This window comes from Emys orbicularis, chromosome 1 (assembly GCF_028017835.1).
Source record: "Emys orbicularis isolate rEmyOrb1 chromosome 1, rEmyOrb1.hap1, whole genome shotgun sequence".
Classification (NCBI taxonomy): Eukaryota; Metazoa; Chordata; order Testudines; family Emydidae; genus Emys; species Emys orbicularis.
In genome coordinates, this window is record NC_088683.1 from 90,069,423 (window position 1) to 90,097,345 (window position 27,923).

Below are 27,923 nucleotides of genomic sequence, written 5' to 3' on the forward strand. Positions count from 1 at the left end.
TTCTCGAGGGTACGATGCCCATGGTGTCCAATATTGCCATGGTGGTGGGTAGAGCATAGGTGGTGCCATCCAGGGGTTCACCCCCCAGGAGGCAGGATCCTGAGAGTAGGATGAGGTAGTTTTCTTATAACATCTATTGACTGGGGTCTGGGAGTGGGAGTCTTGATATGGAGAAAAAACTCCCTGTGGATCAGTTTCCTCCTCACTGGAGGAAGGCTGCTCAGATCCTGACTCAGGCATTGGAGAAGAACAGGCATTCATCAGGGGAGACTGCAGGATAGGTGATACCAATAGATCTGCTGTCTGAGTAAATTGAAATGGTGAGGCTTCTGCGTGAGGTGAAAGCTGTGCAGGGGGAGGTTGCCATGCGGGAACATTTCTCTGAGCAGGGGTTTTGCCTGTGATCTCCCTGTCAGTCTGCTCCGCGGTTGTCGGTGCCGCGGTCGGTGCCGGGCGGGCAACATCAGCCTGCAGGGGATCAGGCATGTTGTAAAATGTCAGCACCGCGTCCGTCGCGGTGCCGAACAGTGCCATAATAGAGGAAGGCAACTGAAAGCCTGATGCCTCGGCACCGGAGCCTCACGCCGCCGCCGCAGCCTCAGGCGGCTTTCGCGCGGTTCCTGAGGAGCCCGGCTCATCAAAGTTGCTGAGGCGAGGAAACACAGGCAGGGAGACCATTGATCTGCCTGAAGAAACCTTGTGCCTCATAACCTTCTTTGGTGCAGAAGGCTGTCCCTTCTTTGTAGATTTTTTCAGTTTTTTTGAGGCGGGGGGGCAGTGGCGGGTAGCGGAGCCGGATTCAGCACCTGGGTCTGAAACTGACCCGATAGACTTTTGCAGGAGGAGCAGTTTAAGTCTAAGCTCCCTGTCCTTCCGTGCCCTGGAACTGAGTTTACAGCAGTGGGCACATTTTGGGGGAATGTGGGCTTCCCCCAAACATTTTATACACTTTGAGTGGCCATCTGATAGCGGGATAGCCTCCTTACATGTAGAACAGCGCTTGAAGCCTGTGGAGCCCGGCATGGCCGAAGCGGCTGCGGCTGACAGAAAAAAGTTTTTTGTTTTGTTTTTTTGTTTTTGTTTTTTTTGTAACAGATAAACGAGGTAATTAACTACACTAACAAAGAACTGACAACAAACTAGTTACTAGAAGGGTAATTGTAGCACGAGTGAGGGATTTCCTAACGAGTCTGCTGAGCTCCGTCTCAGGCCGGGGACGGTAGAGAAGGAACTGAGGAGACCGGCCACGCATGCGTACTATCAACCTAGACTCACAGCGGGGGGGCAGCCTCTGAGCATGCGTGGCCGCTATGAGTACTGCTGCAAAAAATCTCCAAGCAAAGGCGCAGGGACGCACCAACACCTGGAGTGGAGCACCCACAAGGACATCTCTCGAAGAAGAACCTGTAAATTCCTGAGGGAGCTACTGTGGCGCTTATAGCTAGCCGGCCCAGGTCACAACCCCAAAGAAGTGTTAATTGTACCCATTCACTTGTGAGTGGATATCAAAGAGATGTTAAATGAATTGGTAGGCATAAACCCATTCCCTGATGTTGATAAGAAATCAAGGGAAATGTATTGATGATTGTATTGTTTTCATCTGTCTGTATCCTGTACTTAATTAACCTTAAGATCAAAGATGTGTATACTCTGCATGAAACAATGAATATTACCTGTATTGTTTTCACTTATCTATCTCTGTTATAATGAATGGCTGGCAATTACCTTATGTAAATCTGTGTAACTGGATTACATGTATATGCATGGGAAGTAGAAGGTTAGTGTCAAAGAGTAGGTCATTGAGTGTCCCACACTGGGAAATCTATGGACACATGCTATGCTGGGAACATCTGCCAAACTGTTTTCAGCTTGTCTTGCTGTGAGCAAGATCTATAAAATACTAGATCCTGGGAGAGATTGTTCATCTCTAGACTGCTTGGGTTCTGACGGGGGAATCTTATGTGATTGGATAGAGGACCCCAAAATTATTTTGGGAAACCTTGAGGAACTTATGGAAAGCAAACAGACACTACATCTCTGTATCATTTGGACTACAACTCTGATTCCACTGTAATGTAGTTTTATCTGCGTTAACCTCTCAATAACTCTCTCTTTTTTCTTAGCTAATAAATCTATGGTTTAGTTACTAAGGATTGGCTACAGCATTGTCTTTGGTGAGATCTGAAGTATACCTTGACCTGCGGGTAAGTGACTGGCCCTCTGGGGCTGGAAGTAACCTAATGCGTGGTGAATTTGGTTTTAATAACCTTTCTTAATAAAGTCCAGTTTGTCTGGATGGTAAAAGGGGGCTGGAATGCTTAAGGGGACTGTCTGTGACTCCAAGGTAAAACTAATATAGTGATGCAGGAGTACACTTTTGTTACTGGCTTGGTGAAATCTAATGATAGAATATACCACCACTTTGGGGTGTCTGCCCTATTTTCTGACAGTCAGTCCTGAGTTTGGCATTCTTAGCTGTGAGCCACTCCAGGCATTGTGACAGTTACATCTTCTGAACAATCTTGTTTGTCATCCATGAAGGTAAATGCTGTCTACATAAAATTTCAGGCACAGGGCAAGCTTTTTCTTGCTTTTCCATCCCCAGGAAAAGGGTGGCTCTGAAGGATCCAGTTTCTCCTCTGGCCTTCCTCTCATAGGCTCAGACAGTCCTCAGTCCATTTTCCCAGTCTTCATTTGAGATTCCTTGCTAAATCAGCAGGCTGCACCTCAGGCTCAATCTGACACCTCACCTTCCTGAGGAGGAAACTGGGGAGGCTGGTGGCACAACAAAACAACAAGACTTAGGGAGTGCCAAAGCCTGAGCACGTATACTTATGAATTTAGTCTTAGGGGCTGAGGCAAATAATTGTCTGAACAAAGTTACGGAAGTTTCCAAGGAAGGTCTTAGCCAGACTCTTAGGATTTTTCTCTGGAGGATAGAAAAAATAATTTTTAAAAAGCATAAGCCTTCATGAAGCATTTATTACTTCACCTAATGACTGCTGGGGGTAGGGACATAGACTGAAAGGGGCTGACAACTCTTACCTCATCTTCTGACTCATCTGTTCTTTCAGGGAGGCCTCTTCTCTAGCAAGTGAGTTCTTCTTGCCTTTGTGCAGGCTAACAGGGATGGTTTGCCCTTTGGCAGGGACCTGCAGAGCCTCAGTAAGGCCAGCAGCTGTTCATTATTCCTTTGTGCACTGGCAGCAGCTCCTGGCAAATCATTACTTCAGGAAGCAGATTTAGAGTACAGCTGGTCAAAATTTTTGGCATGAAAAATTTTCATTTGGTTTGATTTTTGTAATGAAAAATTTAATAACAAATTAAATGCAATTTTTATTTCATTCAGAAAAGGAAGGAATTCCCCCTCCCCCAAAAAAGACATGCAATTTTTCAGTTTGAAGCAAAATGAATATTTTCATTTAGTTCATTTTGAATGTTTTTCTTAAAAATGAAAAAAACACAAAATTTCTAATGAAATGAAAACTTTCCATTTCTTTCTAATTTTTTCATGAAAAAAATCAACATCTTCTCCAACCAGCCCTACTTCTCAAAGTGTGCTGACAAAGAACCCAGGAACTATAAGGAAGCCTGAGAAGTCTTCAAGATGGTGGCCAGGTTTAGCCATAGAGATTGCCTTGCTTCTTTCTTTCATAGAAGCAGCACTCACACTGCAGAAGAGTGCATCACATTGACAGTGTGATAATCCTGTAACTCAACTAGTCTTGTCCTTGTCAGGTGCTGGTTCCAGGTAGTCAGGCCTTGTGGATGGAGCAGAGATTGAAGCCAGACATAGGGGTCCGGACTGGGATAAGGGCAGTGCTGGCACCAGGGTCCAGGCACAGGCTGGGGTCAAAACTGAAATCAGAGTCCGTAGACAAAGCCAAATGAGTATTGTAGCTGAAGTCCAGATACATGCCAAAAGTCAAAGATGGATGGTCAGAGTCCAAGGGTCTGGGGGTGAGGAGGCAGATGCAAGCTGGAGCAGGTGTATAACAGATCTGGAGCACGATCAGAACAGCCCATGGACAAGGCTGGAATGGGGCCTAGGCAAGGCTGGGGCAGGAACAGGAACCATCTCCAGAGCAGGCTGGGAGTCTAGAGAATCTGTTATACTGTAAGGCACTGAGAGGTTTCCTGGCCAGGTAGTGCCATTAGACAGACTAATTTACAGCTCTGGTGGGATTAGGAAAATACCTGAGCCTGGGGGTCAGTTGATATGGTTTCTGCTCAAGGATCGTCTGCTGTCTGGCCACTAATCCCACAAGTGCAACTATTATGAAACATGCATAACAGCCACAGAGGGTCTTGCAGCAGCTATATCACCAGTTAACAGCCTGTTGAATAGATCCTGCCCCCTACCTACTATGATATCTTTTTTGCCAGCATTTGCCATGCAGCTGAAGGGATGGATCATTTAGCCCCTGTTACTCACATATATATACACATACCATATTTGTTTGTAGTATATGTATGCACAATAAATTTGTCTTATGTTACATTCCAAATAGATAGGAAAATATTGTAATTTACTGCATAAAAGTTTTTAGGGAAGTGAATACGTTATAAGTGAGTATGTTGCTTATTATACTTGATTGTACTGTGAAAGCTTAAGTTTTGCCTTCAAAAGGACTCTAGAAACAAATAGCAATGTCTCAATCTTCCTTAAATATAGTTTCTTTAGTGCCTATGCCCAACTCAGCAGAAAATATATTCTGCACATGCAACATGGAAGACTTTACCAAACCCAAAATAAGTTTCTAGAGCATTAAATTGCATGGAAAACAGACATATTTTGCTGAATCTGGCTATAACTCTGTCAAACCTAAACAATACTTACTTTTATTTTCTGATGACATAAACAAAGATTTTTAATCACTTCACCTGTTCATTCACTCTGGAGTGTGATGGCCCATGATGGATGAGAATCTTCACAATATCTACATCTCCTTTCCAAGCAGCCAAGTGTATAGGAAAATAACCTTTGTTATCTGCCACATTAGTTGATGCTTCATACTGAAGTAATTTGAGAACTATATCCCTGGAAAACAGGGGGGAAGGAAGGAAAAAAGCTAAAAATTGAGAGGACAGCTTGTTTTATAAAGTTTGTACACATTGTCAAAATGTTTATTCTTAATAACAGATGAGCCAAATCCCACAGTCATTCATGCAAACCTACTGAAATTAATTTGCCTAAGAGCTGAATACAGATTGCAAAACATAGACCAAAATGCTGAATTTCATGTTTCTTCTTTATTTTATTGACTGAATAAAGAGGTTACTCACTGGCAGTAATGCTGGTTCTTTTAATGCATTGCCTCCACAGAGACACACTGTAAGACACATGAGCCTATCCACATAGTCACTGAACCTTTTAAAACAGTAGCTGACAGTAAGAGAGCACATGCATGTCCCTCCAGACTTATATTGCACAGAATGAAGGTATAAGAATCCCACTCCCTAGTTCCTCTTCCCCTTCAGAAGTCTTGCTATCAGTTGAGCTCTGAAGCACAGTGCAAGAGTGGAAGGCAGTTTATTTAGAGTACGAGAGTTACTCTTGGTAAGTAACCCCTTTTTCTTCTTCATGACATTGCCTCCACAGAGTCCCATAGCAAGAGATCATCTAACGATACCACACTTGGGTATTTACTAATCTCCCTGGAAATCCTGTTTTCATTTTTGGCTTCTTACTCTCCATGTCCCAAGATCAATGAGGAACAAAACAACTTTATTATTTTTTCATCTATATCTTGTTCCTGTTAGCATTTTTAAATTGTAATTTGTAGGGATTTACCATACTTTATAATAAGAGATTAAATAGAAGGTGCTATATTAAGCCACTGGTTTTTGAGCAAAATTCCATATTGATTTCAATAGGAAGTTCTGCTTAAAAATGATAGTAAGGTATGAGCTACAGTTAGCAAGTATGCAAAAAAATAAATCAGTTGTGTCCTACCTTTAAATTTGTCTTCTCATGGATGGAATGATCTTCTGACAGCCCTGAATAATTAATAAGTTAACTACACCCATAAGCTAATAGAGGCAGTTCTTGGCAAGCAAACACTGGCTCTTTAAGCAGGGCCGGTTCCAGGCACCAGCGAACAAAGTAGGTGCTTGGGGCGGCCAATGGGAAGAGGCGGCACATCCGGGTCTTCAGCGGCAATTCGGCAGCGGGTCCCTCGGTCCCTCTCAGAGCGAAGGAACCACCGCCGAATTGCCGCCGAGGAATGAAGTGGCGCCATTGAGCTGCCGCCGAAGTGCCGCCGATCGCGCTTTTTTTTTTTTTCCCCCTTCGCCGCTTGGGGCGGCAAAAAACCCTGAGCCAGCCCTGTCTTTAAGAACTGGCAGTATCAAAAATCTTAGGAGTACTTTCAAAGCAGACTGCAAAAAACATTATTTAATACATTAAGAACTTAGGACTTGACTAAAAATACAGGCAAATGTAAACCCTGAGGAAATAGTTGTGGTCCCTAAATCTGTCCCAAACACTGCAATAAGAACAATGGCATACTGTCAGAGAGACTGGACGAAGGAGGGAGAAAACCTACCAGTGACTGAGATACACCCATATCTTGCCACTGAAAGAGCACTGCTGCCTTCAGAAGAAGACATGACAAATTTGGCACAGGGAGGCCAAATAAAGGCTGTGCAGTCTAATGGACCGTTGCACTTGAGTCTTGAGTGACATCTTAAGCTGGGCTTTACCTACCACTGAGAAGGTCAAACTGTGAAAAAAGGCCACAGGAAGCAAGGTTAGCCCTACTACTTCTTTGATCCAAAAGAGGTGGACCCAAGAAACAAGTCCAATCACTGCTGTGTTTCAACTACTTCCTGGTGGAAGCAAATGGCTGAGAGGTTTGGCATGATGTGGGCTCTTAGGAGGCCAACACTTTGACATCCAACAAAAATGTGTCTTGAACTGCCTCAAGTGGCTGATGGGCATAGTTAACCTAGGAGTTGTGCTTCAGGACAACAGTAGAGCCACTCGACTGAGAAAATATAATACGCTGTTTAAAGGGTAGCATACTGTACTAGTAAAAAGTTAAAAAACATAGAAGATAATGAATGGAGTACTGCAGCAATTGGGATTAGGTTCAATATTTATTCTATAAACAAAATATTTTGATCAAAATACAACTAAGATGTAGTAGTAAATAAATACATATTTTATACTTTTGTTTTCTCCAAATCAGATGAACCAGCAAATGATGTAGAACAATGAAATCAAAATTCAGGGAAAGCTATAGTGTTTATGAGCATGGATAGCTCAGAAGTTGCAGTTTGGGCAGATACAAATTAATGAAGTCAAAGGGGGTAAAAGTTGCCTAAAGAGTATACTTTTAACTGAACACTAAGCAATAAAAAGACCTGGGAGTGATAACAAACATAACCAAGAATGATTTCAAATAGAAAATAAGGACGTACAATAGAAATATTGGATGGCCATAAATGACATCTTAAAGGAATGTATTATATCATCCCCTGAATAACTTATTAGACTACTAGTAGGCTGCAGTACACAATGATGAACACTGGCAGTAAAAAAAGATGATTGGTGAGATATAAAAGGTACAGAATAGAACAATGATAGAAATGATAGAATGAACTGGTAAAAAAGTGTAATTAGAATAGTTCTGAATTTGATTTGAAGGCATTTTTCATGATCTAGGTCTCCCACAGCACTTTACAAAGTACTGAGTTTGCTACTGATAGGGCAGTTATTGTGAGGTCTAACATAGCATATTACGCATTTGGTGGTAAATAACCTCTATGTTCTGGCCAACGTTTCTTCTTTTACTAAAATAGACTTTGATGTTCAAGGTTGTTTGTTATCTTCTACTCTTTCAAAGAGTGCCAAGGTAACCTTAACTTACTACAGACATCTATCAAAAATGTAAAGAATGGATGTCTTTCTAACAGCTCATTTGAAGAGTATGTACTGTGGATGCCATGAAACTGATAGGATAAAAGCTGTTTTGATAGGACACAAGAATCAGAGGTCATGGACTAAAGCTAAAAAAATAGCTTTAAAGGAGTTTAAGAGAAATGTTCTATATAAATGTGAATAACCACATTAAAGCAATGTTAAAGGTACATATTTAAAATCACAAACAAACAATCAGAAAATGTCAAAATTAAGACTCCAGTAACAATGTTGATTCGGCTCCATTGTGCATCCTGTATATTTTATAGTAAATACTAATATATTTATTATAACCTACAAGCTTAACCAGAAAAAGGCAGGAACAGACAATGCAATATATCTGCAATACAGCCAATTAATGTTGCTGTAGAAAATGCTATTTTTTTAATTTTCTGACTATTTGTGATTTTAATTTGCAACCCTAACATTTTCATGTACCTTTTGTCATTTCATTTCTTTTACTATTTAAAATTAAAAGGGAAAAAAGACATTGTCTTTGTTTAATTTTACTGTAAATTGTTTTCATTTACATGTGAAATTCACAAAAAAATTTATTGAGGTGAATGGGAAGGGGGGAAGAGTTAATTTCCACACTTGCAAATGGTTGTTTTTTGTTTGGCTGGAGACTGTTTTTAACAGGTTTACATTGTGACAACTCTTTTGTTTCAACACAGAGAGATATTTCCTTTTTTGAAAAAATAGTAAAAGCTGGATATTTGGAAAATACTATTGAATGTAACAAATATGCAGATACCCAATCACAGGATCTTCAGAAAAAATGCACTCTTGTTTTGTTTTCTGTCCCTGATGATAAGACAGGCAGTGTTTTTGGACAATTTTGAAACCTGTGTGTACCAGTGTGATATTTACAATTTCCCTCACATACATTTTCCCAGCAGACGCTCCTGCTTTGCTCATCCCTTTGCTCAAGGAAGCAGCTGTCCTCTTGCCTGTCAAAATGGGCAGCATAAATGTGCATTGTGATCTCTCAGAGTGGTCACGGGGAAACTGAGGCTTCATTAGGTATTCCTAACTCTTACCAAATTATAATGAGCATGCTCAGAATTGATTTTGAAGTCAGTCGGAGTTGAGGATGCTCTGCAACTGTCAGGAGGTACTTATACCCCATAGGATTGTGCCTTATGTCTATACCAACTTTCAAGTTTCAAATTCTAGCCATTTTTGCTGTAATCCTATTTTTAAAAAATCCTGTCTAAACCTGCCTTTGACTTCAATGGAAGTAGAGTTAGGTTAACAATGATTGTGTTTGAAAATAATATCCTAACCTCTGAAAGAAAAAATAGTGTAATATATGAAAACACTAACTAAATAGATAATGTAAATAGACCTAAAGAGGCATCATACCCTCCTTATGTTGGAGAATGCTAATATGTTATTATGATTAGCCTGAAGTCTATGGCTGGTTCTGCATATCATTGCAACATTTATGCTTCTGCTCAGATTTTCACTTTTTAAAGTAGCAAAGCGATGGTTTGTGTTCAATACTCCCATATTTTCTGAAATATTCACAGCTACACTAAAAAAACTGGGCAGTTTTTGCAAGCTAAGCCTTGGTCTTCTGACAACTGGGAATACACAGTTGCACAAGGAATAAATCATAAGGAAAGGCCCATGATGTTTCTGTTTTTTCAAAGTTTAGTGGACTACATTAATTACTTTGGGCTAATTCCAGGGAGATAAATGACAGTAATTGACTATTCTGAACCTAGCTCCAGGAGTGAAACTTGGAGGATTCTCAATACTGACCTTAGCATTATTTTCTCTTGTGTCTGTTAATTTAGAAATAAAATTAGCACTTATGGACTGTAAGATGAATATGATCTATAGTAATATTAGAGAAATGGCAGGTTTGTGTAATACAATTAATCACACATAATAAATACCCTGTCTTTCCTATCTTACTTCACCTGTCTTCAGCCAAGAGTGTAACTATTTGTGAACAAAATAGACTTAGGAATACAATAATTCGGGGTCTATGTTATTTTATTTAGGTCTGATCCAAAGCCCACTGAAGTCAATGCAAGTCTTTCCATTAACTTCAATAGGCTTTGGATCAGGCCCTTATCTCCAGTCTTGATGTCCAACTCTTCTTCAAACTATGAAAAGACATGACAGTATTAATAGCCCCAATTTCAAATGGGGTAATCAATGCAGAGAGGCTAAGAGATTTGCTCAAAGACAAACAAGAGACAGTGGAACAATCAAAACAGAATCCAAAACTCTGATTCTGACTCTCATTTTCCTGTTCTAATTGTTTGATCATGATATTGTCTCTTCAGCGCCAATCATATACTCTCAGAAATTCTTCTGTATATATGCCACTTGGGAAAGGAGTTTAATTCAAATATTTTTGTTAAGTCAATTTATTAGACTGTTTTCACCCACGTTAAGACGGAGAAGTACATTAACTGGAGTTCTCTGAGAATGAGTGTTCCATTTAGGTGCACATGTGCCTCTAATTTGAGACTTTTGGTAGCAGTATCCATTCAGTCTGCACATGTGCCCTTGCTATCTTTGTGGCCCATACCGAAGATATATAAGGCAGTGTCGGACAAACTGTCCTCAGTTCTTTATTTACTGCAAAGTCCATAAGGCAAAAACTCTGAAGCAGAGGGAAAGGAGGGTAGGTGGTGGAGCATCCATAGGGACAAACATCTCAAAGAATTCCAGTTCTGTACCAGATAAGTAACTTCTTCTTAAAGTATTGTCCCTACAGATGACTCCCAAACAGTACCCTCTAAGGAGATAGGTGCTTCGGAGACAGATCTAAGGCTGACTGGAAACTGCGGAACCACAGGCAACAAATACCCTGGTGTGAACTAGAACATAATATTTAGAAAAGGTGTGAATCAAAGCCCATGTGGCAACTTTGCATATTTCTGCAATTGAAACATTCTTTGATAGGGCTGTAGAGGTAGACTGTGATCTAGTGGTGTGGGCTATGACCCAAGGAGGAGGTTGGATATTAGTAGCCTTGTAACAAGAGAGGATATATTGAGAGAACCACTTAGAAAGTCTCTGGGTCAAGACAGGAGCTCCACTAACTCTATGTGTGAAAGAGACAAACAATCTGGGGAAGGCCCTAAAGAGTTTAGTCCTTTCCAAATAAAGGGCTAATGCTCTTTTGATATTTAGGATATGAAGAGAAGCTTCATCTTTAGTTTGGTGAGGTTTGAGGTAGAAATCCAACAGCTGAGTGACCTGGTTAATGTGGAAATATGTAGTGACCTTAGGTAAAAAGCAAGGGTGTTTTCTTTATAATAGGTGGTGTAGAGGGTCAGTCATTAAAGCTCCTAATTCTCCAATTCTCCTACCAGATATAATAGCCACTATGAATGCAATTTTCTTAGAGAGGTGTAGAAGGGATCCAATAGTTCAAAAGGAAGTCTCATCAGGGCACTGAGGAACAAGCTTAAATCCCATGCCAGGGTCAGTTGTCTAAGATGCAGTAAAAGGTTTGATCATCCTTTAATAAATCAAGAAGTGGTGGGGTGAGCAAAGATTGAGAGTCCTTTGACCATGGAATGGAAAGCTGTAATTACCTCTAAATGATCTCTAACAGAGGCTGGCCATGTCTACACTACCACTTATATCGATATAACTTACGTTGCTCAGAGGCAAAAACCCCTTGTGTCTGTCCCCTCCAGTGCTGCCTGACATTTTTCTCCCAGCCAGATACCACTTGTGGGTACTCACTACAGCTCCCCATACTTGTAACAAGTCTAGAGGCTGTTACTGAATGAGTCCTGTCAGCAGAGCAGAACGCCTGTCTTTAGGAAGTCTTACACTTGTCCATGTGATGGGTGGAGACCCCTTGAGTTCCCACCAGACCACGGTTTGGGTTGCTTCCCTTCTCTGGCACTCACAGAGTCCTTCCCTTGCTTGGGGTATACAAGAGTATAGCCAGACAAAATAAAGGTCTTTCCCGCCTCCCCAAGGATGGGGGGGATCAAAGTAAAGAAAGGAAAAAGGGGGAGAAAAGTGTTCAGTCTCTTGGGCAGTTTCTCATTCACCTTTTGGAGCCCAGCTTGTTGGCAGGCTTTTTATTGTGCTGATCAGGGTTAGAGTTGATCCTTAGACACCCCTCTTCCTTTTAGTAGCTACAGATACCACTGAGGGAAAAAACTTTGGGCACCAATGCATGTGGAGAGCACACACACCTACAATGGAATGGACATGAGCAATCACTCAAAGAAGAACCAGCAGTCTCTGAGTCTTCCCCGAGTTGTCACCCCTTTCTGTGGCAGGTTTCCCTATTTTTAAGGCCAAGCAAGCCCTGAAGGTGTGCCTGGTTAGTGCTGCCTGGACCCAGAAAAGCTCATTAGCTACCTTCTTTGAAGAGCTTGTTAGCTTCCTCCTCAATAGGGTGAAGGCATGCCAGCTCACATATCCCACTCCTCAAGTGATAAGGACAGTCTCCAGGCAGGTCACCTCCATCTCCGATTTCCCGCAGAAAAAAAATTGACTCTAGTGTGGTCCTTTCCCACCTGATGTTGCACCCTGATGCCGTTGGACTGTAACATGAGACACCACCATATTATATGCGGGTTCAGATCTTTCATGGTATGGAGCCAGCATAGAGGAACACGATCAATGATCAAGGAGAAGGGACTGCCCAGCAGGAAATACCTGAGGGAATCCATGGCCCACTTAATTGCTAATGCCTCCTTTTCTCTAAGTATAGGGTCATTCCTCTGTTCCTCCACAAAACTCCCACCCTGGGAGTTGATTACCTCTTCCTTCCTTCCTTCCCTACAGGGTTTATGACCATGTTGCTTGTGATGTGCCCTCCTTAGGGTCTTCCAACTTCCCAAGGTTTACCAGGCTTTGGGGTTAATTCTGCAATGACCAATCTGGACCCATGTTCACTCGGTGGGCATGTTCGTTAATAACTTGCCAAAAAATGGCCAGTCCGAGCCTATGATTATAGGGTAGGCCAATTTCTCAGCCAGAGCTAAGATTATAACCTTGGTATGTCCCCCCGCGGTCAGTTGTAAACATTGGTCGGGGTAAGTATTCACATTGCCATGTATACACTATAGGTGAATCAAACTTTTAGGAGTGCCATCATCTCCTACTAAGGAGGCTTGGACCACTGACCACTGTCTGACTACAGGTGGAATCCAAGAGTCCTTGAACTCCCTTCCTCTGGACCATCACTGGCACCATCAACTTGGGGAGAACCCTTTTCAATAGGTGGGTTTCTGCAGTCCAGTCCTGGATGTATTCACATTCCATAAGATAGCATCTCTCTTGATGTGCCCTGTCTGCCCACAGGATTATTAAGCTATGGGGCTGGCACTGACAGTATCTTTCCTAGCTTGGGGTAAACTCGGCCATGGAGTAGCGGCCAATTGCTTGAGATAACTGGCTGTTTCACTGGTGGTCTCATGTCCAAGCCCAACCAAGTTGCCCCCTGGATTTCCCACGGCCTAGTGGTCAGTCTGACCATCTTGGAGGACTTCCCTGGGGGTGGACTCCTTAGAGTGCATGTTACTGACTAGATGTTGCCCTCCCAGGTCTCTCTCAGGTCCGACCTGTGTGATGTCAAGGCCCTGGGAAATTCTGCCACTAGCAACCCTTTGGCCTCTAGAAAGCTCTCCATTAACTGCATTGGATCTGAGAAGGTCCTTGGCTGGTGCTGTAATACCCACTGCTGGTAACTTAGGCAATGCTTAAAACCTTGGGATCCAGGCATAACCCAAGCAAGGAAAATAATTTCCTTCAAAAGAAGAAGGAGAAACCCCTCAGGGAGTTGGAGGGGGCGACCTCAAACAAGGGCAGGCATGGGGCGGAGATGAAAGTTATCTTGGAAAAAATCCCCTCAAACACTAACAAAAAATAAAACTAAGGAGGTCAATATATAATTACTAAATTATAGGAAAAACTAGTTCTAAAATCAGACTTGTAAAGAAGTGCATATTGCAAGTTGCTCCATGTGAGGCTGAAGCTATTGAGAAGGAACTGAGGGCAGTTCGTCTGACACTGCCCTATATATACTCGATATTGGTGCACATAACAAAATTCATTCCGCACATGGGTGGGAAAAATTAGAGGGAACACTGGGCACTGCTACCAAAATTTTCTGATCAAAGTCACATGGGGTACAGGAACAACTGAAATGGAACCCATAGGGACAATACTCAAAGAAGAAGTCAGTGTTATGCTACAAGCTTTAAGTTTACCCAGAGAAATACGGTCATAAATATTGGGCACATGGCACTTACTTGTGTCCATTTAAAGCTGCGTGGTGTAAAGCAGTGTAACCCGAACTGTCTGTGCAGTTTATATTTGGGCCTCGCCAGATGCTGCAAATAAAACACAATTGTGAAGTTATTGTTCGTAATGGCAAACAAAAATGTTTGAAGATAGGTGAAATTATAATATGAATGTAAAGATTCCTGCAATGTAAGTGGCTAATTTATCAGGCACAAATTATCTAGAAATGCTTTGTATGTGGAAAGCGACATATTGATGACATATTTATTTATAAAAATCATTTTGCATATGTTCATTTTATAGCAATCTTGAACTTCATGTAGGGCAATTCTTAAAGATTAATGACTATTCTGTAATTCCAGTTAGATCTCTTCTTCCAGTAATAAGGTTCTGTTACTTGGAATTCTCTACTGAATATATTGAGATACACTGTGATTTCATATACACCAGTTTTTCACCAGTATAACTTTGTTGACTTCAGTTCAGTTACTCCTAATTTATACTAGTGTGAGATTAGTTGTTGCCAATAACCTCCTTTAAAGAGATACTGTCAATTTAAAAATCACACTCTGCCTGTTATATGTACTTCTTGTTTTGACAAATAACTCTTAAGATTATATAACCAAAAAATCAGTAAAAAATATTTTCTCTATTTATTCAGCATGCTAACTTTGTGCATTTGACAGTAATTTGTGTATAGTCAGCTTCATTATTTGTCCTTTACAGTCAGTTTCCCTGTTGATTACCTCCGTTATTCAAAAAACAACATGGAGGGGAAAAAACTTTTTTTAAAGTAGGAAAATATGATTGTAAAACTACAAAAATCAATGCAGTACCCGAAAGTACTTTCAATTCATTTTTAATTGATTAAATTTCAAATTATGTCCCTTTAAATTGTGGAAGCATTTAGTACTATATTACTTTATCCAATATAGACTTTTCAAAAATTAATGTTTTAACTTTCAGTGCATGGAATTATGAGACTTAAGCAGCTGTCCTGGTTCATACCGAGTATGAACATAATTTTCAGCCTTCATAGACAAACAATATTCTTGCTTTATTTCCTTAGGGAATTATGTGCTGTGTTTTCAAAGAAAATGGTCTGAAGCAATTCAGTTAAAAAAACAAATTCCGCGTTTGCTATGATCAAAGTCACCAGACATGGCTGTAGAAATGGCTAGATATGTCTAATATTTTTTTTAATACTCTTATATTAAGGTCTGTATTTATTGACTAGAGATTACCTATTTCCATATTTCAGTCTTTTTCCAGTATTTGTGCCTGAATGATTAGTTAGTTCCGAATTATAAATAATTGTATTTTTCCAAGAAGAATATTATAGCCATTCTGTATAAATGGCACCATACATTATGGACAGTTTGATTCTATGAAGTGCTAAATACTTCACCTCCCACTGAAATCAATAGGAATTGAGGACACACAGCCCCTTGCAGGTTCAGGCTTTAAATGTCTTCTTGGAAGTTATTACGAAGCAAAATATATTTCTTGGTGTCTTTCAAGAATTATAAAACTGTATTTCAATTTTCCTGTGTTCTAACATTATACATACAAAGCACTATGTCTATTCTTTTTTACCCAGAGATTCTCACTGTGTGTCCAATAATAGGAACTCCAGCCACTTTTAAAATGTTACTCAATATGTCATGAGAGCAACTTGCAGCTATAAGAGTCACCTTTATCTCTGGACCCGTCAATTAAAATAGTTAATTTCAGCTTCCTGAAGAAGGAAGAATTGAAAGGAATTTTGGCATATTAAAAATTTGACAAAAGAAACATTATTAGATGCTAATTCTTTTCTTCTAAAGATGACATATCCACTGATTTGTCACTGATGGCTGTACTTAGGCTTAGCCTCCAGACAAATCAAAGAACAAAAATTGTTTCCATTCAATAGAAAAAAAGAGAGAGTATTTCTAATTCCAAAAATTGTTTTCATCTCAACCTATTTGATTCCTTATTTTTATGGTTCAATTCAATAAATAGTTGTTCAAGGGATACTAACTTTTCCTCTTTTTTGCTTTATTACTTTCCCTAAAGGTTATCTTTCATTGCTTATTACTTTGCTTTAGAGACAACTGATGAATGATGGAATAATTTAAAAACAAATTCTTGCCATTTAATTTCTCTTCTCTGAAATCAACATATTCATTAGGCCAAATATATCCTTTAAAAGGTGGGGGATGATTAGTAACTGTATTTTTACAGCTATGAATATAGTATTTAATATTTTACTGTTTTTAGTTTTTTTACGCAACACTGAAAGATCATATTCAAAATACAGCTAAATCTAGAATTATTATTAAGGCCTTTATTCTGAAAACACTTAAACATGTCCTATATTTAAGTACATATGTATTTTAAGTACTTGAAATCCATAACTATTGTACAAACTATGTACTTTAAATACAAAACTATTGAAGTCAATAGGACTATTCACATGCTAAAAGTAAAGCACATGCTTGTTTGTAGGATCAGGGCCTATGTTGTTAAGGCCAGACTGTGTACCAAGGGCCATAGTTAAAGTTTTCAAAAGTACAGTTGACCAGAGGACAATAATTCCATTTTGCAATGATTTCAAGGTTACATATTTTGTTTTTGTTCTGGAATGGAATTGAAACAAAACCTTTCAAACATTTTTGTGAAATGAAATTGTATCAAAAAGTCTGGTTTTGGATTGAAAAGGTCACGTTTTCAAGTCAGGTCTCAGACCGTCTCTTGCTCTCTCTTTCTCTCTTTCTCTCTCTCCAAGTGCCTTCAGAGCTGGGAGACCAGAGGACAGCAGCTGCTGGCTGGGCGCTCAACTCTGAAGGTAGCACTGTCGCCAGCAGCAGCAGAGAAGTAAGGGTGGCATGGTATGGTATTGCTACCCTTACTTCTGTGCTGCTGCTGCTGGTGGCACTGCCTTCAGAGTTGGGTGCCCAGACAGCCACCACCACTCCCCACTCTGCCTTCAGAGCTGGGTGGCTGTATATGTACTTGTGTGGCAGGAGCGGGGTGGGGATGTAAACGACTACAGACACAAAGAAGGGGGACACGATCAAATAAGTTTGAGAACCACTATACTAGGTTATGTGGAGAGACCCTTTCTTTAAATACATTTTCAGCAGTAAATTATTCAGACACTTTAGATGTCAGAGATGCCAACCTTACTCTGAAACTTTTAGGGCTGTTTAAGAAAAAAATTAGAGAGGAATTAGGGAGGTGGCTTGGACCTCTCTCTCCCCCCACCTCCTCCCCTTCTTTCCCCCTGCAGAAACCAGGACCTCTCTGCCCCAGTCCCCTCCTCTCTCACTTCCCTTGCCCCTGGAGAAACCAGGATTTCTCCTCGCTCCTCTCCCCTCCCCTCCCTGTATGTTGCCAAGGGGGGGGGAGGTCTGGATCACCTCCCCTATTGTGCCACCGACCCCCACCCCCAAAAAGGGAGAAGGGGAGGATCGGCCCTGGGAAAGCCTCTCTCCTATGCCACCAAGGGACCTTAATTTCTTTGGCCAGTCCTGGGCCTTGGCCACTTTCCTGCGATGATCCTAATCCTCTTCTCCCTCATCTCTCATGTTCCCACTCTTCTCCTCTGCCACTGTCTCCTCCTGCCCCTCTGGCTTCTCCTCTCCTGCAGACTGCACAGTGAGGGTCTGACAGGAAGCAAGCCATGGCAATTGTCAGTGTGGCTTGGGCTGCTGGTTTTACTAGCCTGTGCTCTAACTGCCCCCTGTGGACCTTGGGGGCATACTCGAGGTACCTAGAGCATGTTAACGTAGTCCAGCAGGGTCCACATAGGGCAGTTATTGAGCAACACCAGGGATTGTGGAAAATTAGGGAGGGCTGGCACCTCTGAAGTATATATTTTCTCTTCCTTCCCCTGGTCTATCAGGATCACTTCTGAGAAAAAAGGAAAATGGTTACAATCTGAACTAGTTCATTCCAAATGCTGTTATTTATTGATTGATTTATCTTTGGTCTTCTGAAAAGCAATATTGAAAATAATGCAGCAGTTAAAATAATCTGCAATAGATTCCTTCCCCTTTTGGTTAAAGGTTCTCTTAAAAATAGAATTATCTTTCTATAAGGAATTAGCTTGGATTCAAGCCTATTGGCCTTCATGTTTCCCATAGGATTTTCGACTAGTTGCAGAAGGCATGAAATATTTGGGAGAAACTCCTACTTCTCCTTCCTCATGGGTGGAAGGCTCTTCAAGGACAAGATGTTAATAATCCTTGGGGTCTTTGTCTTGACTAACATTCTAATGAGATTAAACTCCTCTACAACTACAGCAGTTTGCTGCTAACACAATCCGTGCACACCTTGAACTAAGAGAGGAACATCCTCTGACAAAGGGGAGGTTAAGACTGAGAGACTAGAATTGCTGTGCAGTAGCACTGGTGTTTGGAAACCTTCCCTTGCTCAGATAGGCATGCTACAGTGGCTTTACAACTATGTCATATCTGGGCCACTTTTCTCCCTTAATACTGACCTACTGCTGCAGGCTTAAAGTCATTTGTATGCACAGGTAGGCTAGTGTGATGGCTAGACTACTTTTGCTACACTCCTGTACAAAGCCTATGGAAGATGTGATAACATGGTGGGTTGGGTTGAGCCACACTGTTGGAGGGAGCCAGAAAGAATGTAGTCTACTGGCGCAGGCCAGCTGTCGCTATTGGTCAGACCACTCTGCTATATTGCTGAAGGAAGCCCAAGGGAAGTGTGGTGACATGACAGGCTGGCTTAGGCTGTACTGCACTGACACACATAGATACTGAGGGAGCCAGAATTAGTGCAGATTCAGCACAGAGGATCTTCAGGTTGCCCTAAAAGAAAGATCAAAAGGCTCCAATTACTGAAAATCTAATTCACTTGAAGTTTCCAGCAGTCTGTGAGTGGAAATTCTCACACTCTAAAGCTCTCTGGTGTGTCCAGTAGTTAGTTTAAAACTGCTCTCAGGGTTAGAGTAAACGGTACAGGAGAGCAGTGCTGCAGCAGTCCCGCAGAGGAAGTCCTATTTCAAAGAAGGAAGGGGAGGAGCACAAATTGCCTTCCTTGTGAAATTAGCAAGTCTAACCCATGAATAGTGATAAAACCAGTGGATACCTATATATGAGAAGCATTTAATAGCTTATGTCTTATGGAAGACAACTCTTTGTCTCTAAAGGGAATGTGAAACAAATCAAGTTACCATTCAGTCTCCAGGAAAGAATATTCCTTGACAGAAGAATGAGTCTTTAAGTGTGTTTGTATTTAATACTACTCAAGCTTGCTATTCCAAATTTCTTCTGTGCATTTAGCAAACAGAAACTTTTCACAGGGTTTTATAAACATTAGTAAAGTCTGGAAAATCTTGCTGTTAACTAATTTAAGAGTGAGTTTTATGAAATTTATTGAGCCTGTCCTAATACTTTTTAAAATATAATGAAATTGTAGTTTTATTTTATGAAGCAAATTTCCTTTTTGAAGACTTTACTTTTTTCAAGGAAGTAAAGCTTTAATTGATGCTGAATAAAAACGGTGTAATTGAATCCAACAATGAATTTCTCCTATTAACTATTTCCTGAAGAGAAGCAAAAAGGAACTTAATTGTGTTTCTTGTGCTGCTTCAACTGCATTGGCAGAAATATGAAGACTTTTGATGGCATTTACTCTGAGTGTAAACAGAATTGACCTTTTCAAGCAGATGTAAAATATTAACCAAAAAAGCTTTTTTTAAGGCTGAATAAATTAAATTAAAATAAGCAACACCAACAAAACCCAACAACCCAGCATTTCTAGAATGTTAAAATTGCAAGAAAAGCATTTGCGATAGGAAATTCCAAAAGTTAAAGCTGATTTAACCATTTTAACTGAGCCATATCACAAATCCTGTATATATTAATACACCAGAAAATCTTCATTGTGAAGTAAGTGTCGCTACACATGCAACATACCTAACACAAAAGCAAGGAAATTAACACTATACTCTATACTCCTCCACACACAGGCCTGCACCTTGCCATACTCCTGAGGGCATTCTGTGCCAAAAAATTATAAATTCTGCACCAAAAAATTAAAAATTCTGCGCACAGTATTTTAAAATTCTGCAAAATTCTGCAAATTTTATTTCTCAAATAAATGTGGAGGCTCTATCATGGCATTGGAGAGCACAGACCACTGGCTGTACAGAGATGGGAGATCACTGTGCAGCTCCCCCCCCCCCCCCCCCGGACACGGACTCAGCGGTGAGGCTGCACACAACCCTGACACAGCGCAAGGACCGGTCCTGCCCCAGAAACACCCCACGGGGGGCCCTGCTCCTCCGTGCCAGGTGCACCAGGTGTTTGCATGCAAGCTCAGCAAGGCAGGATACAAGTGTGGAGGGGCTTTGTGTGGGGGGATCCAGGTGTGGGTTGAGAGGGTTCTGTATGGGGGATTCTGGGTGTGAGCAGTTCAGTGGGGGATCTGGATGCGGGGGGGATCTGGATGCACAAGGGCTTGTTGTGGAGTTCTGGGTGCAGTGGTAATGGGACTCTGCAGGGGGGTCCAGGTGAAGGTGGTTGGGGCTCAGCAGGTGGGGTATAGATGTGAAGGGATAGAGCTTGGCAGGGGGGTCTCAGCATGGGGAGCTCAGTGGGGAGCTCCAGATATTGGGGAGTAGGGCTCAGTGGGGTGGGGATCCAGGTGCAGCCGGTTGGGGCTCGTTAGGGTAGGGATCCGGGTGCAGGTGGCTTGTTGGGGTGGTCCAGGTACAGGGGGAGTGAGGCTTGTCAGGAGGAGTTCTGGGTGTGGGGGGAGTGAGAATCAGCGGGAGGGTCTGGGTATGAGGGGGTCTGGATGCAAGGGGGTTGGGTGTATGGGGGAGCAGCTCTCTGTACAGTGATCCCTCCCCCTGCAGCTGAGGAGCAATAGATGCAGAAAGTGCAGGAGGGCAGTTTGCAGAGCTTCCTACAGCCAGGGGAGAAATCTGGGGTGGTTCTGACACAGACCTGGATACTGTGCAGCCAGGGGAAGAGAAAGTTCTGTCCTCCCCAGCCCAGATGGGAATAGCAGATGAGCCCAGCGCAGGATAGGAGGCACCAGTCGGGTCTTCCCCAGTCCCATCCCCTGCCCCACAGTGATTTACATCTCTGCCGGCTGTCCTGGGCACCCAAAACATACTGCTGGGGAGGGCTGTATGACTGATCTTGTGTCTTCCCTTTGCTTCCCCATCAGAAAGTCATTTTTCTGCAGGGAAGCAAAGAAATCTGCAGGGGACATAAATTCTGCACATGCGCAGTGGTGCAGAATTCTCCCAGGAGTAATTACCATTACCACAACCTACCATACAGTACAGACCATACATCACAGCATGAAGCTGTCCCCCTCAACTTTCCCCTCTACAGAAACCCCTTAACTATACTAACTTCTCCCAACTCTAGTAGTTGTGGGTGCTTTGAGTAATAGTTTGGTGTGCTGGGAGTGGGTAGTTTGGTGAACACAATGATGAAAGGCTGGCATTCCTAGGGGGACAGTTATGGTTGTGGTGTATAGTACTGCAATTTTTAGCTACTATCTGTACAAAGGACAAAATTTCCCCCTTAAACTATGAGGTGCATTTGGAGGACTGGATGGCTGAGCAGAGAGTTCCTGTGAAGAACAAAATGACTAAATGTGGTTGAGAGGGAATTATTCTGTTTATATTCTTACATTGTATTGTCATTTTGACAAGGCCAAATGTAAAGTCAGACATCTAGAAACAAAGAATGCAGGACATACTTTCAGGATGGGAGACTATTTTGGGAAGCAGTATCTCTGAAAAAGACTTGTGGGTCATGGTGGATAATCAGCAGCTGAACATGAGCTCTCAGTGTGATGCAGTAGCCAAAAAGTCTAATGTGATCCTTGGATGTATAAACAGGGTTATATTGAGTAGGAGTACAGAGGTTATATTACCTCTATATTTGGCACCAGTACAACTGCTATTGGAAAACAGTGTCCATTTCTGGTGTCCACACTTCAAGAAGGATGTTGAAAAACTGATGAAGGTTCAGAGAAGTGTCTTGAGAATGATTAAAGGACTGGAAAACATGCCTTAATGATAAAGACCCAAGGAGCTCAATCTATGTATCTTATCAAAGAGAAAGTTAAGCGATGACTTGATCACAATCTATACATTCCTACATAAGAACAGAAATTTGATAATAGAGGGCTCTTCAATCGGGAAGACAAGAACTAACTGTTGAAAGTTGAAGCTAGACAAATTTAGACTACAATAAAATAAAGTAAAGTAAAATAAAGAAAAATTTTAACAGTGAGGGTGATTAAATATTGGAACAACTTACCAAACGTTCTGGTAGATTCTTAATTACTAGAAAATTTTAATTTAAGATTGGATGTTTTTTCTAAAAGATATGCTCTAATTCAAATGGGAATTAATTCAGAGAAGCCTGTGCTTTCCAGCAGGCAGATTAGATTACCATAATGGTCTCTTCTGGTTTTATAATCTATAAACCTACACCAAAAAACAAAAACAAAACAGTGTACACTTCCCCCTAGTGTCCAGGGGATCACGACAACAATGAGATATGTCCTCTCTCATGTTAGCTGGACCCCCCAGCTAGCATTCAAGAGAGTTCTAGGTCCACATAAGGCCCTACACTTGCACAGCTACACTTGCAGGGAAAGAGGTCGTATTAAAATGTGGACAGTAAATGAATTCTCAGAGATGAGTGATAAAATAATGAAAGTGCCCACATCCTTCAATATCATAACAGTTTGCAAGTTGGCATTCTCAACTCTGGCACTAATCTAATCTTCACAATGTCCAAATATTTTAGAGACTGTCATTTGATAAGAGTAGAATGGAACTGGATTTCAAGCTGTGTCTTTCACCATGTTTCATTCTCAGTTGACTGCTAAAGCTTTTACAGTTTCACTGAAAGATGTTGTGACAGCTTGAAAATCATGATCACAACCAGTCCTGTGGGTTTCACATGGGTATGTTGATGTTTGCAGCATTTTACTGACACATGACTTACACTCTTACTAACTCACTATTCTCACCAAGTTGCTCACTTCCTTTATGAGTTACAGCTGAATCAAATTCAATGTACTTCCAACTATGAATACATTGTATAGATCATATTGGAGATAAAAGTATGAAAGAAATTGGTTAGCCCACAGTGAATAGCAGTTTTTTCACTGCTTTTATTTGTTATTTAGAGACAGTCACTTCATTCACCCTTGTGGAAAGGACCCAAACAAGGACCTATGCACCACTTTATTAATTATTATTTACAGTAAAGCTTATGAGCCCCCACTGAGTTAAGCACTGTACAAACAGAATTATAGATAGTCCATGCCCTCAAATATTTACAATCTAAATAGACTACACAAAAGGTAAGAGAAAAGGATATAAAGAGATAAGCAGAATTACAGAGTAAAGGTTTGCAAAAATCATGTTAGTTCCATGTTGCTGGGTTTTTTTAGGGGAGGCAGGAAGCTTGATAGCAGGTTGTTTTATTTTATAATTCTTTTGGCTGGGGTTTTGTTAGGAGGGAATTAGGTAAACAGAAAGACAAAGGAAGGGAGAGGAAACCTAGAATACAGAGGTTGTAACTGGACTAATGCAGAAGAGAAGAGGGAGGGAAGGAAGGAAAGAGGGGAACATGGAGGGCGGGTGGAGTGAGGCTGAGGTGAAAAGACTGTGAGATAGCTGGAGCAAACAGGCAATCAGCACAGGAATAAAAATGTCCAGAGTAAATGCTGTAGAAAGCAGTCAAGTGACATCATCGGTAGCCAGTGATCCCTGCTAAGATTGCTCACTAGATTGCTCTTGCCAGCTTAAGTTTCTCTGGTCCCTGGGTCTAGCTCCTCCATGGAATTACTTTCTTCTCTGGCCCACATGGCTAGGACGAGGAAGGTGGCACTTCAGGTGTCAATGCCCCTGCACGTTACTGGGTCTGAGCTTATTATGTGGCAGGGATGGCTCTGGTTGTGCCTCATGTGTCCCTAACCCCTAATACTGTAGTATCTGCTGAGGCTGCTCCTGGAGTCCCAATTAAGACCTTAAATGGAGGGATAAGGTGGTGCAGCCCACTAGCTCTCATCCCTCTTTTATTTGATACATAGATACCACATTGTCCACAATTAGGGTGACCACATTTCCCTATGCTGAATGTGGGACACTTGGTAAAATTACTCATATTCAAGCAAGTTCAATGGCAATCAATCAGAACTATGCAGTACAAATGTTCAAATTAACATCAAGTTGACTGAGCCCCCATTAAAAAGAAATACTGCATAGTTGGCTTCTTTTTATTTACCTTATCTTTATCAAGCATTCTTAAAACTACAATGCCCACCTGGGGAAGTGAGGAAACATATTGACAGAGCGAGATGGGTACCCAGAAGTCACCTACTACAGGACAGGCCCAACAAGGAAAATAACAGAACACCACTGGCCATCGTGTATGGCCCCCAGCTAAAACCTCTCCAGCGCATCCTCAACGATCTACAATCTATCCTGGAAAACGATCCCCCACTCTCACAGACCTTGGGAGGCAGGCCAGTCCTTGCTTACAGACAGCCCCCCAACCTGAAGCAAACACTCACCAGCAACTACACACCACACCACAGAAACATTAACCCAGGAACCAATCCCTGTAACAAACCCCATTGCCTACTCTGTCCCCATATCTATTCTAGCAACACCATCAGAGGACCCAACCACATGAGCCACACCATCAGGGGCTCATTCACCTGCACATCTACTAATGTGATATATGCCATCATGTGCCGGCAATGCCCCTCAGCCATGTACATTGGCCAAACTGGACAGTCTCTACGTAAAAGAATAAATGGACACAAATCAGACATCAGGAATGGTAACATACAAAACAGTAGGAGAACACTTCAATCTCCCTGGACATTCTATAACAGATTTAAAAGTAGCCATACTTCAACAAAAAAACGTCAAAAAGATACTTCAAAGAGAAACTGCAGAGCTACAATTCATTTGCAAATTTAACACCATTAATTTGGGCTTGAATAGGGACTGGGAGTGGCTGGCTCACTACAAAAGCAATTTTCCCTTCCTATGTATTGACACCTCATCCACCCTGATTGAATTGGCCCTGTCAACACTGGTTCTCCACTTGTAAGGTAACTCCCTTCTCTTCATGTGTCAGTATATTTATGCCTGCATCTGTAATTTTCACTCCATGCATCTGAAGAAGTGGGTTTTTTACCCACGAAAGCTTATGCCCAAATAAATACGTTAGTCTTTAAGGTGCCACCGGACTCCTCATTGTTCTTCTTATCTTTAAGGCTTTAGGGTTCACACAGGGAGGGCTGACACACACACCCCTCTCCCCCACACACACATGGGGAGAGGTGACACACACACACTCCCATACACCTCTCTCATACAGGGGTTTGACCAACCAACCGATCCTCCCCTCCCTGCCCAGCGCTCTCCGCCCTCCATGCCTGCCTGGGCCCCTGGGACAGACCCACCTCTCCTGGTACCTGGTGCCACGTCTTCCCGAGGCAACACGTGGGGGGCATGCAGAGTCACATTACTCCCCAGATTTCTCCCAGGATTCACACCAGAATGTGGCCAGAAACAGCCTTTTGGCACTGTGTGGAGGGAAGGGATGGGAACTGCTTCCAGTCACAGGGGAGAAGGAGTGGGGCAAGGGATGACCTGGCCCGTGTCTTTGCAGAGCTCACCTCTTCTTTTCTCTCCCCATCCCCACCCATGGCTGGAAGCAACTTGTTCCTTCTTGCCCGCACAGTGTCAAAAGGCAGCTAACACCTCCAGGCTACTGCTGGCCACCAACATAAGCCAGCTGCCTCGTGTCACCCCTGGCTACAGTGTGGGCAGGAAGGGATTAATCTCTAAGAATGCATTGTGCACCAGGGCCCAGGGAACCTGATTGCAGGGGCTTCAGCAAACTATCCAGAGAGGTGGCTCAGTAGGGGAGGGTGCCTAGAGGACAGAGCTGCCCCACGTTCCCTGGGGGCAGGACCCAGGGCGGAGGGGTGGGGGGTGAAGAGGGTGGTAAACTCTTGCCCTGGGGGCTGCTGTGGAGCCTGCAGGTTCGGGGCGTGAACCGGCTGGAAATTGCTACCCCTCCCTCCGGCCACTCCAGAGCTTAGCTGAGGGGCGGAGAGGCTTCCCTGTGCCAGCGCTGTGCAGGGCTTTGGCGCATGCAGGTCTCAGCACCTCATGGCCAGCGCCCTGAGCTGGAGTTGTCTTGGGCTTTCCCAGGGTGCCTGCCCAGTGGCAGTGGGGGAAGGAAGGAGCCTGCTGGCCAGGCTGCTGGTGAGTTGAGTGCTCTGACCAGGTGCTGGTTCTCCGCCAAGCGCTGGGAGCGGGACGAGCCCGACCAGTAGGGATATGGAGGACCAGAGGGGCTGGGGTAGTGAAGGGGCAAAGCAGGGAGAGGACAGTGAAAGCGGGAGCACATAAAGGGCTGATGGGTGGGCAACAGAGGCGACATGTAACTGGCCGCTGCCTGGCGCTTGCCTGCACGCACCAGCCACCACAGCTCGCAACGAACAGCCAGTGCCAGCCGGAAACGGGATGGGGAGTGGGGCACTGCTGGCTGAGAGCCAGCATGCAGCAGGGACTACGCTGACAGACCAGCAGGGGGAGCGGCCAGCCTCACGCGCTGCATCTTCACTCCGCCACCAGCCTTGCACACCCACTGGACTTGCACACCCACTGGACTGGGAGTCCAAGCCACTGGATTCCCCGCTGATGGGAGGGCGGCTAGGGAGCAGGGATCCAGCCAGCAGCAGGACCCACCAGTACTGATGGGGGGAGATAGAAAATATGGGACAATTTGCTCATTTTTAAGAAAAAGTCAGGTCACCTGACGGAGGGTTTAAATATGGGACTGTCCCTTTAAAAACAGGACATCTAGTCACCCTATCCACAATTATTTTAATATATCACTTTTTCAATTTCTAGTCCATTATATATGAGTCTTTTCAAAGTTTCTTTTTATGAATTGTTACCAGATAAAGTGCTCAAAAAGTTTAAATGTCTTTTAAACTTTTTAGAGTTCCTCCTTCAGTGGCAGCTTTGAGAAATCCAATATTAAATAAAATTTATTATTCTTCATAAAGAATAGCTAGTTTCTTTCTTTTTCTCATAGCTCTCTATATAATTCGACTACTTCATTTAATTTTAGGGGTGTTTTTTCAAATTGCTTCCCAAGAAAGTAGGTTTAAAAGCTTTAATGAATGCCATTAGTGAATGAAATTGGACAAGCTACAATTTTCACATACAATATAGTCCAATAAACATGTTTTTATACACAATGCAGAGTATTCAAAAGTTGTGCATGCCAAGAGACCAAAAAAAAAAAAGAAAAGCATAGTGCGATTCTTCGTGGGCAAGCTCAACTAGAAGTTTTGAACTGACAAAGTCAGAAAATATCCTTTTTATTTTAAATCTTCACTGAAATATTGTAAAGGGCTGCTGCACACACAGATAGAGTGTTAAAAAGCCAAATGAATCAAAAATAACCATAACTGAAAACTGAGAAAACAGTCCAAAAGATAAATGTTAGAAGTTTTTCCTTATTTCAATATATATCATCATCAAACCAAAATATAGATTGACAAAGGGACTCTTTGAAATTGAGACACCACTCTAGCCTCTTGTTGTGATATTGTTGTCACCTGTTGAAATCTAAATTAAGTTTTTTATTATTTCTTTATGGTTTTACATTTTTAAAATTCTTTCTTACTTTCAGGTTATATGATGCCTTTAAGCCAGGGGTGG

The 27,923-nt window shown here is 42.2% G+C and overlaps 1 protein-coding gene across 4 annotated transcripts in view; it reads right to left on the minus strand.

Moving 5' to 3' along the window:
• The window catches only part of ANKS1B (ankyrin repeat and sterile alpha motif domain containing 1B), a 753,819-nt gene that overhangs the window by 639,154 nt on the left and 86,742 nt on the right, over window positions 1–27,923 (minus strand). For all 4 annotated transcript variants that reach the window (XM_065423481.1, XM_065423480.1, XM_065423479.1 and 1 more), the window contains exons 2-3: window positions 14,173–14,253; window positions 4,885–5,041 (exon numbers count right to left, since the gene is read on the minus strand). In XM_065423481.1, the coding sequence (XP_065279553.1) occupies window positions 4,885–5,041; window positions 14,173–14,253 (238 nt within the window). The remainder of the gene's footprint in view (window positions 1–4,884; window positions 5,042–14,172; window positions 14,254–27,923) is intronic.